This window comes from Octopus bimaculoides, chromosome 10, assembly GCF_001194135.2.
Source record: "Octopus bimaculoides isolate UCB-OBI-ISO-001 chromosome 10, ASM119413v2, whole genome shotgun sequence".
NCBI lineage: Eukaryota > Metazoa > Mollusca > Cephalopoda > Octopoda > Octopodidae > Octopus > Octopus bimaculoides.
Window position 1 is genome coordinate 93,728,571 of NC_068990.1, and position 11,945 is coordinate 93,740,515.

An 11,945-nucleotide genomic window follows, 5' to 3' on the forward strand; every position below is an offset into this window, starting at 1 on the left:
TTTTTTTTTTTTTTTTTCTTTTTTCTGCCAGATAAATGACCAGTTTCATTACCATTCTGATCTAAAGTCGGAATCAAAAGATTTTGTCCTCTCTTTTGTAAATCAGGCTAATGTCAATGTTGCAAATTCTGTAATCAACCCTGGCGTTGGCTCAAATCTGACTAACCCTTCAGTCATGCCAGTCATACAGAGAAATCTTCTTCCCACTCAGCCGGTCACCTGTCTCACCTCAATTCCTTCACCAACACTAACATCATCTAACATTAGCACCATTGTAAACTCTAAAGTGAAGATTAAACCAAGAATGTCCGATGGCCAGAATCCTTTGACTATTTCCAAGACCAGTAAGTGTAAAGGAAAATGTTTTACTATTTATTTTCAATATATTTACCATTGTTAAGGCAGCGAGCTAGCAGAATCGTTAATCTGCGTCAAATGTAAATAATGTACATAATTTCTCATCTCTCAAATATAGAACTGAAAGAGTGAATACAGCTTATGTTGAACTATCCTGAGGAGGAATATTGCAATATACTATTTGTTGTTTTTGTGTTTAACACCATAATGACAAAGTTGAATAAACTGTTTTAGAAGTTTAATTTAACATAAATGCTTCTCTTGAAACTGTCTTTAAATTTACTTTTCAATTGATAGAACTGTTTCATTAAAAGGGAACCTTCATCTGGTCACTCGACTTGCTAGAAGTAGCTGTCAAGTCTCTTTCAAATTAATCCATACCCTCTTAAAAAGAATGGGCACACTGAATAATGCAGCTTTGGCTATACTGTGCTTGAGTATAAGACAGGATGGTCACTTCTGGAATGCCTTTGATCATAGATCTCTCAGTCAGGGCTTGCCTGGGGATAAGCAAAACAAGAAAGGGCTCAGTTATTATAACCCTTATTGCACGAATAACAACACAGACATTAACTATAGAAAAGAATGCTGAACCAACCCTGTAGAATGAAAGCACTTAGCTATAGATTTTAATTGCAGATGATTTTTGATTTCCTTGCTATTGTTAATTGAACAGATGGTGAATGCTGGCCCACCTCGGTACCACCGCAGACTGCATCCAATGGAATCTCAGTACCAAACTACCAAGTTTGTTCTTCAACAGATCTTCAGCCACAGAATGATGCAACTACAGTTACATCTGAATTTATTGACATGAATGGCACCAACCCTTTGCATTCCAACCTAAATAACAGTGTAAGTGAACAAATAATGCCCTGTAGGTCAATCAATCGATAGACATGCATTGATCTGATTAGATCCCATTTTACAAGGTGCTTCATCATCATTGTCATCATTTACTTCCCACTTTTCCATGCTTGCATAGGTTGGACAGGATTTTGATGAGACAGATTTTTCTACCACCAGATGGCCTTCCTGTCACCAACTCTCACCTACCTCTATCCAGGTAAAGTAATATTTCCCTATGACCAGACAGATTTTCATGGAAGACTGGAAACAAATGTCTCTGCTTGTATGTTGGTGACACAACTATTGTTTAATGTCAATGCAAGAAGACAGTAACACACACATACACACACACACACATGTACATAATAAGTATGTGAGTCTCCTTGCCTTGACATCATGTGATACTTGTAAGTGAGTGTCACTAAACATACAAGCAGTGTCATCTGTTTCAAGTCTTGTATGAAACTCTGTCTGGTCATAGGGAAATATTAACCTTTCTTAGAAATGGTGATGGTTGGTGACAAGAAGAGCATCTAGCTAAAGAGAATCTCCCTCCACAAATTCCATCTGACCCCTGAGGATGACCTGGTCAGTAACCCACTGCCATCATCTCCATTTACAAAACTTTTGATATTTCTGCCTCACCTGTCTTTCTTACTTTTTCCTTCTCCTAGACTTTCTGGATTGTTCCTTATCACACTAAAATAAAATAAAAAATTTGTAAGACTGTAAAAAAATATGTATTTTATTGAATATTCTCTCATTGATATTTGCTACCAAATGACCTGGTCTCATAAATTATCACTTATAGCATTTCTTATAACCCCTAACATTATTTTTGTTAATTTTTTTATTTTTAAATATTTTACCCATATAATTTCTTTGCTTAAGTACCTGAGAGTTTATTTTTGGAGTTGTTGCTTTAAATAATTACCATATTCAACATATTCTCAGTTACGCTTTCAACATTTTATTTGTGAAACCCAACTTTCAAAAATGTGATCGTGTCTCTTCTTCACCTTAAATTATAATTGTTTTATTGTTTACACAACTACCCTCCACTAGACTAATACAGATTCTCATTCATCCTCCTCACCACCATCATCATCATCATCATCATCATCATATGTCCATTTCCCATGCTGGTGTGGGTTAAATGGTGCAGCAGGAGCCAGCAAGCCAGAGGACTTTGCAAAGCTCTATTGTCTGTTTTGACAGGATTTCCATGGCTGGATGTCCTTCCTAATATGCCAACCACTTAATAGAGTGTACTGGATGTTTTCTTTATGTGGCACCAGCGAGATTATCAGGGAACTTTCAAGACAAAAAAAGCCCCTTAAGTGAGGGAGGTGGATTTATGTCAGTTAATGACATACCAACCTGTGTCTTCTGTACTCTCTCCCTCCCCCCCTCTCTCTCTATATATATATATATCTATCTATCTATCTATCTCTACTTTCATGTTGTTTGCCTAATGCTGAAACATTATAAATACCCAATATCTGATGTCAGTGGAGAGTAGAATTGACAGTTTCTAGCTGATGGTATGTCTATCATCTCAAATGTGAAATATTTTCCTTTATTCTTTTAATGATTTCTAGTTCAAAGCATTAAAACGACAACAGAGAATGATCAAAAACAGAGAATCAGCCAGTTTATCACGGAAACGGAAGAAAGAGGTAGGTCGGATGTTATATCTAACTTCTAAAACTGGTTACACTTTATCTTGCTGTAATGAATTCTAACCTGTCCCCTGTCCCCTTCCTACTTATTAACCATGGCATCTCCTTTCACTATTCACTGATGCTGTGTGATTTTAAACCTAAGTTTACCTCAGTATTTTGTTGAATGTTTATTTTTATTTCTTTTTCTCTTTTTGTCACTTTTCTACAAATCATGTTTTTCAATTCTGTCGTTCTTTGTTTTATGAGATGTATTCATAATATTCTCTTTTATAGTCCTAAATTTTATTGTAACCATCTTCATCTTTTTTGGGTTTTTTTTCTTTTTTTTTCCACAGTATCTCCAAAACTTGGAAGCAACTTTAAATGAATTCACCAAACAGAATGATGAACTTCAAAAAGAAAATCAAAAACTGAAAACCAAAATTTTCCTACTTGAATCTGAGGTATTGTTGATGGAAAAGTTTAAATTTCCAAACATTACACATTTTAAAATACTTCATCAACGTTCATTAGTACAAAGTTTGATGTCCATGACTGGGTTGTCTCAAAAATCTACATTTATATCTAAAAATTGTGCTGCTTTTGTTTTCAAATTGAGCTTTAAAAAATCTTAATTGGATCAGAATTCCTTTCTAAGATGTAACCTTTTGTTTGTTTGGGTTGTTTTTCTGGCTGCATTTCTTTTCTTAAGGTTGTCAGTATTAAAATAATAATATTCTACTTTTCTAATTTTATTTTCACAATTATCTCTTTACGTTGTTAGGTTGTAGCTAATCCTACGGTTAATTCAACTTACCTCTCACTCTGTCATCTTTCTCTCACCTTGTTTACTTCACAACCACGTGGTGGCAGGTGTCTTCTCTATGGCCTCACTTTGACCAACATTAATAGCCATCCTAGAGACATTTGTTTGTATATCTTTTGCCAATATATATCAACAAAAGATATAAACATTAGCAAGGGAATCAAGAAAGGGGATCCTTTCAAATAAAAATACCCTTTGTGGTATTTGTTCTGCACAGAGTTACAGACACTCTGAAATGTAGTGACACAGTAATTAGTCTATTGGAAACCTGTTGTTTTTCATAAATCCTTTCATAAAGTAGAATATTGTCCATGCTAGTTAGTCTAAGCCAGAAGACAACCATAAAGAAGAAATCTCCAAACAATGTCTTCTTTTTTGCTTCTTTAAAAAAATGAGCTAATCTTGTCTTTAATGTCTACATAAAATTATTAAAAGTAAACAATTTAGCCATCTCTAAATAATTTTGTTCCACTTGTGTTCTACAGAATGCCAAACTGAAGAAATGTGTTCCTGTGTTAAGTAGCAAAAAGACATTCCTTTTGACTATAGTTCTCATGTTAACAATGAGATTGGGACCACTCAGGTAAGAATATTATCTCACTTTATGAATGGAGTCTTTCATAAACGAAATTACTTCTATATTTCTAGATTATTAGGTTAAAAAAAAGTTGTATAATTAACTCCTGGTGTTCTTCTTGCTAGACTGAATTGTATTTTAATATGTAAATGTCTTGATGGAAAGACATCATTTTCAGACTGTTTTTCTTCAAAGCTTTACCACAACAAATGTATTTTGCTAAATGTTTCAGACAGACACTGCATTTGCAATGTCTTATTATGAGCAGATGAAGCTCTGTTTCAACATACAAGTTTTAATTGAAAACTCATAGAGAACAGAATTTAATTGCCTGGAATGGGGCACAACTGATTCGAAAAGACAAACTATTTGGTATCATAACAGTTCTCATCCCAGTTTAGTCTATGACCAATCTGATTTTTACTTTACAGTTCAGTTTCAGTCCCGCTGTGTGGCATCTTGGGCAAGTAATTTCTATTATAGCCCCAGGCTAACCAAGCCTTGGGAGTGAGTTTTATAGACAGAAACTGAAAGAAGCCCATTGTGTCATGTGCCTGTATGTTTGTGTCTCCTTGCCTTCACATCCTCTGATAGTTGCAAATAAGTGTCACTGTCATACAATCAGTGTCCCTCACTTCTAATCTTCCAGTAAAATATATATCTGCCCTTCAGGAAGTATTACTTTGCTTGGGAACAGGCAAGGGTTAACGACAGGAAGGTCACCCAGTTGTAGACAATCTGCATCAATCAATTCCATCTGACTAATAAACAATCAGGACAATGAACGATGGATTTCTTTTCACTGTTAGAATGAACTGACTGACTCCTTCATTTAGATTTTTGGATATCGTTAAGGTGTTGGGTTTGTTGCTTGATGTCCTTCCCACCACTTGTTGCACAATAGGAGTGGAACTTGTTTGTCAGCTCAGTAGAGTTATGTATGTTTACCAAAGCACAAATAAAAGCTGTAGTTATAAGGTCTAAATCCATGACCATGTGACCAGTTGTCCCACATCTTAATATCACAAATTTCTGTACTTTGTTTTACCACCTTCAATTATGCTTATTGAATTTAATTTTTTCCAACATTAAATTCATTTTCTTCTTCACATATACTTTCCTTTTGCAGTTACTTTTCTCTCAAAGACTCAAGTACTGTAGAAAATTTAAAAAATGAATTCAGCATGCCACTTGGTCGGCATCTATTGTCATTTGGTGATAAATATGGTGGCAAGTTACTACAAGAAGCTTTGTCTTCAAAGTGGACAGATAGAATGAGCAAAGTAGGACCCAGTAGTGATGTTCTCTTTGAACACCCACCATTCCTTGCAAATAATACAGACTCTAAAAGACAGAAATGTTCAAGTGAGTTCAACAAAACAGAATCAATCAGGTAAGTCTTTCAGCATTTTCTCATTCATCAGGATAATGCTTCAAAATAAACGTGTGAGTGTGTGTGTGTAGTACTTGAGCATTTGAACAACAGTAGATAAAATAAGGTGCCTCAGTAGCACAGTAGGTGGAACATGTCTCATCAATCAAAGAGATTACATTCATTGGCATTTAAATATGCATATTTGCTAGGAATTGAAGAAAACGAATGCTCCATGTATTATCTCCCCTGTTACAGTCAAGCTCTATTGGGTTGTCCGGAAAGTTCGTGCCGATTTTTAAAGGAAAGAAAAGGGTCAATAAATACTTGCCATTACATTTTTAATCAACCAAATATGAACCATTTTGTTGCACAATGCGTCTCCATCTTTCCTTTAACTTGAAAATACCCTCTTCCCAGAATTGATGTGGTTTCATGGCAAATAAGTCGAAAGGTAAGCTACTATAAATCGGCACAAACTTTCCAGACAACCCAATATGATTATCTAATTATAATAATATTGCATACAACAAGTAGTTACAAAATTATAACTTCATTATAATCATTAATTACACAGTTATAATTATTTTAAAAAAGTAAAACCTCTTGACTTTCCCTTTGGCGTTCAGATTACTGTTTGTTAAAGCTAAGACTTATTTATCCATATTTAAAAAAATGAATCCTGTCTTATCTTGTAGCATCAATATTTCAAAAAGATGTAATTGTTTATTTTAAAATGATATTGTAAGGAAGTGTAAGAGGCTAATCCTGGCCATTTTGAACATAAAAACAGGTATAATATTTGGGCTGGATCTAGCTGGTTAAAGGATGAAATAAATATTACATTTCAGGCATAATTTGTTTTGTCATAAAGATGTTAATGCATTTTGCTTTTTATCTTCAATATGTGTGTGTGTGTGTGTGTGTATACACACCACTTATGTCACTAAGGATGGCAGTGGATGTCTTCTGTTTAGCTATAAACAATGACATTTTAAAGTCAGGACAGGTTGTAAACACACACACACAACAGGCTGCATACAATTTCTCTCTCGACCATTTGCTCTTACAAGGAATTGGCTGGCAGCTCTGGGGTACAGTAAAAAAACCATTCCTCAAGCTGCTGCATTGTGGAACTGAATCCAAAACCACTCAGTTGAGATGCAAGCTTCAATGTACACAGTCGCGCCTGTGCCTACATTTACATATCAACATGTTACACATACGCGTGTGTGTGTGTGTGTGCAAATATGAGTATGAATACAAACAAACGTATTGGAAAGCTATTTCTGTCACTTTCAGAATTGCTCGAGATCTCTCAGACTGGATGCTGTTACTTGAACAGCAGAAGAAAAAAAATACTTTAAAGAAACCTGCTTTCAAAAAGAACAACCACAACCATGAAACAGTGTTTCAGTTCAAGAAATTCTCAAACAATGGTCACTTTGAGGCCTGGCAAAAGCTCAAGTAAGTACTCCACTATCAACCGAGAACACACAGGTTCATAAAGTGACTTGGATGATTATTGTATCCTTGGTTAGATCTATAACATTTGACAACTCCTGTACTTGCTGTTTGGAGTTGATTAAATTCTGTCTCCTTATCTATATTATCTCATTACTCACTTTCTATGATCTGTTAATTGATATCATGCTAAGAGGATGAAACTGTAATTAAATACCCTTCAAATACTTTGTAAAAGGCATTTAATGCAACTTACCTGAGTTGTCCAGCTGATAACAGGTTCCACTCCTATTTTATATTTGAGTAATTAACTGCAAGTGCCTCTCATCATCATCATCATCATCGTTTAACGTCTGCTTTCCATGCTGGCATGGGTTTAGATGGTTTGACAGGTCTGGAGAGCCACCAGCTGCATCAGGCTCCAATCTGATCTGGCAGTGTTTCTACAGCTGGATGCTCTTCCTAACGCCAACCACTCCAAGAGTGTAGTGGGTGCATTTTACATGCCACCAGCACAGGAGCCAGTCAGGCTGGCCTGGCATTGATCACATTCGGATAGTGCTTTTTACGTGCCACTAGCAAAGGAGCCAGTCAAGTGGTCCTGGCATCCATCAGGCAGTCCTGACTTCGATCAGGCAGTCCTGATTTTATTAATTATTGCTTCAATAATGTGTTCATGTCTAAATCATTTCACTTACCTGGTAGAAAATGGACATAAAACAGAAGAGAATAAACTTGTTACTTCAACTGTTGTTCATTCTGTTTGATGCAATAAATCATGTTCTTTATTTAAATCAACAATCTATTTATAAAAATCTCTAATTTTTTCCCTTCATCTCTTGATAATCATTATGTTTCTTATATTAGATCTGACTACCAAAAATATGAACTGCTTCCTTTTGAAAATGGTCCCAGAAATAAGAAGGATTACCTTAGAAATATTCCTCGAAGAAATGATACATTCTATGTGTTATCTTTAAGTATGGTAAGTTACTATGATCATAGTGCTTTTATTTTTTTTGAGTGTTTACAAATGCCAAGGCATTAAAGATGTCTTGTATTGTCTCCGTAGGATCACTTTCTACTCCCTGCAACTGCGCACAATAAAACTATGCGACCTCGGATGTCCATGATGATGCCAGCATTAGCCCTCAATGGTGAGACTCTCAGTTTTATTTACTTTATTGCAACATTGTACTTATAGATAGATACTGTCTCCAATAATTAATATGGTGTAAGGATAGGAAGTTGGCTTTAGGAAGGGCCAAACTGGAACCTGGATTGGCTCTGATGAAGGTAGCATTAATTTTCTTAGGTCTCTCAATTTACCTCAATTGATCAATAGACCAATTGAGTGAACCTATCTGTAATGACTATTGGAAACAGGTGTAAACTAGATTTGTTTCAATAAAGGAATTATATGTAAGGACCATAATTTTAAACTTGTTTCTTATACATCACTCTGAGGCAAAACCAGTTTATCTGGAGCCCACCCACAGATTTACAATAGAGAATTGTGATGAACCATAATTTGGGACCCTACCAAAAGACGGACTTGGAGGTTTGACATCCCTTTGAAGGATTTCGGTCCTCCCCTCTTATATGTATATATATATATATATATATATATAATCATCATCACAGTTCTTGTTTCTAAATTTGTAGGGATTCTGTCTCTGATTTCTATTTGAAGCCTTTTTTCCTATTTTTCTCCATTTTCTAGATTCTGTGCACCGTCCGGACGGAAGTATTGGACTGATTCAAATTGACTGTGAAGTTGTCAGCACCCAACTTATACACGTTCACGATAAGTACGAGGCAAGAAACCAATTACAACCAAATGGCTCTCATTCTGTTCACACCAACAGCAAACCAACAAAACACAAGAGAAAAGTATAAGAGCAAATCTTTTGGGACTCATATTTTTTTATTTATTCATATTTATTGTTTGGGGATATTTTCACCTTGGTAACTGTTTCTATGAGTTAGCAGAGTAACGTGGATGTTGACAGAAACTCTAGTTATACATTATACATTCAGACACGTATACTTCTTTATAATACACAATATACATTGGTTTCATATCATTATGGCGTGAGTTGTTACAATATGGGGTTGAAACCTTGCGGGAGCAACTACGCAAGTGTATTGAGTGGATGTACATACTTGAGGTACGCATTCGACAGGCTCAGGAGGAGAGTTTATTGAGTGGTGGTAAAATATATCAGAGAGGGAGCATAGTGTTCATTCATAACTAAGAGAGAGAGAGAGAAATATGACCTTCAGTTGCTGTTTAGAATATGTGTGTGTGTGTGTGTGTATACATGTATAGAAGTTAGTCTACACACCTGTGTGTGTATACAAGTCATTTTGTATATGCATTGTTGTGTATATACTACTGGTTCTGTATGTTGGGGCAAGCATGGCTGTGTTATTAAGAAGCTTGCTTTGCAACCACGGGGTTTCAGGGTTGGTCCCACTGTGTAACACTTTAGGCAAATTTCTTCTATAACCCCAGGCTAATCATTGCCTTGTGAGTGAATTTGGTGGATGGAAACTGTGCAGAAGACTGTCATATGTATATGTGTGTGTGTGTATCTCAGTGTTTGTACCCCACCACACCACCTGTTGGTTTGTTTATGTCCCTCGTAATTTAGCAGTTTAGCTAAAGAGACCAATAAAATGAATACCAGGTTTAAAAAATAAGCCTTACAAGTCAGTGCCCCAGCTTGGCCACAGTCCAGTGACTGAAACAAGTAAAAGATGTACATATATGTGTATGTTTGTGTGTGTGTATTTATACAAGTGAGTCTATATAGACAAGTGTGTATACAAATGTTTTGTGAGAATTCAACAGTTAAACATGCTTCTAATAGAAGTGTGAGGAATTTTTCTTCTCCATGTAGAAATGCATGTTGAATGATATATTCTTTCTGTGTAAAAGGAGCCATGTTCTCTCCAAGTACATGTAGGAAGATCTGTTCTGTTGGCAACAACACATGTAGCAAAAATGGTCTTCAAGCAGCATAGTACGTGTGGAATTGTCTGTTGTTTGAGTTGCAGCAGTTGATGTAGAATGGTCCTTTGTGTTGGCGAAAGCATGAATAAGGAGTGCCCTGTTTTGTGTGCAACACAATACATGTAATCAAGGCTGTGTCTTTGAAAAACAGCATTTGTAGAAAGAGCTGTCGCTAATTATGTATGCATGTTGATATCACACACTATTCACTTAGTGAAAGAGAATGAATTCAGCCATGAAAATCATCTGACAAGAGGCCAAAATGGCTTCACTGCAATTCGAGAATGAAAAAAGCTTGCAGGCTGTGTAATGCATTGAAATATCTTTTGCTCTCCTGATAGCTTTCTTGGAGTTTTGACTGAAAATAAACACTTTCACCACTCTTGATATCTCTTGTTTATTATTGATATCCCTTGCTATTAGCAATTTACTTTTAACGAACAATCTTTTTTTTATTAATACCAGTGACGATCGGAAAGAAGAGATAAATATATGGATTGTGATTTTAGTTGGTATCGTATGGTGCAACTTCTTGATAATATGTCTCACATAGAGCTAAATCCAGTGAAGAGGTTAAACACTGAGGATCAGCAATTATATACGAACCGGCTGCCCAGTCTATCAGTAACAACAACAAAACACTTTCCATCGCAATGTTGACATTGAGTCGCCTCCTTTGTCAACCAAAGGATTGACTGACAGGTTCATGCGACGACGAAAATACGTGTTTTGACACTTCAAATTCTTCCAAATACTTCAAGTATTTCAAATTTCCACCAGATTTTTCTTCCCTGAAGTAGTTTTGCATCTGACGACGAAAATTACATTTTTTAAATATTTTCTTTAAATTAATTTTTAAAAGCTCAGAACTATTTAAAAATGTAGTAATTTCAGCCAATCAGAAACCTCTATTACCGATATACCGTTTCCATGGGAACTCAGCTACAAGAAAACATAAAACGTCAGCAAGTAAAGCCCAGTCTCTCGACCTGCTAGATATAGCAGTCAAATCTTCCTTAAACAACATCAGATCTAAAAAAAAAAAACTAAAAAAAACGACACATTGTGCCACACCATTTTCTCGCTTGAGGGAGGCTCAAGTGCTTTCCACTTGTTGAGTGTTATTAATAACATTTAAATTAAAGTCAATATTCACGGATGTAATTTTTCATCGAACTCAAGGCTCTTAAAATACTGGACACCACAGATCGATATTAAGTGTACTTTCTCTTATGATGAAATTCTAAACAAGGTTTAGTGGTGGAGAAAGAATCGATTAGCGAAGTTGTTTTACCTGAAGAATAGCGTTGATCACCTCCATCACCAAAAACACCATCATCATCATCATCATGATCGTGGTCGTCAACACTACACTTCTTACAATAGCAATATTGGTAGCAATTCTTCCTCCACCACCATCGCCCACTGCTTTCTTTTAAACTCTAATAAATATGATAAGGATTAATTAGACAGACAGACAGATAGATTTCTTTATTAGCCACGCAGGGCCGAACACAGAGGGAACGGATCTTTGTGATTTGACGGGCAACATTTTTTTATGTAGTGTTTTTTGGTACCGAAACACTTTCAAACTTCGAATACTTGTCTATTTTGTGATTGGTTGAAATTACAGAAATACGACAACTTTAACATGAAATAATTTGCGATGTACAATTTTTTGTTAAGAAGGTTAAGAGAAGTTGTTTTATATGACACATTCTACCAGTGTCCCAAGTTTGAAAGTGTTTCGTTAAGAAAACAAGTGTTGCCCGTCAAATCACAAAGATCCGAGGGAACAATATAATGTAGAACTTTTC

The 11,945-nt window shown here is 35.7% G+C and overlaps 1 protein-coding gene across 1 annotated transcript in view; it reads left to right on the top strand.

The window, feature by feature from the left end:
* LOC106883681 (cyclic AMP-dependent transcription factor ATF-6 alpha) overlaps nt 1–10,513 on the top strand; it is a 15,320-nt gene extending 4,807 nt beyond the window's left edge. Inside the window, exons 5-14 of the mRNA XM_014934783.2 lie at nt 32–344; nt 1,034–1,212; nt 2,808–2,885; nt 3,227–3,334; nt 4,182–4,279; nt 5,403–5,666; nt 6,948–7,112; nt 7,977–8,094; nt 8,182–8,266; nt 8,833–10,513. Coding sequence (XP_014790269.1) covers nt 32–344; nt 1,034–1,212; nt 2,808–2,885; nt 3,227–3,334; nt 4,182–4,279; nt 5,403–5,666; nt 6,948–7,112; nt 7,977–8,094; nt 8,182–8,266; nt 8,833–9,008 — 1,584 coding nt within the window. The 3' untranslated portion in view covers nt 9,009–10,513. The remainder of the gene's footprint in view (nt 1–31; nt 345–1,033; nt 1,213–2,807; nt 2,886–3,226; nt 3,335–4,181; nt 4,280–5,402; nt 5,667–6,947; nt 7,113–7,976; nt 8,095–8,181; nt 8,267–8,832) is intronic.
* Nucleotides 10,514–11,945: the final 1,432 nt, after the last annotated feature.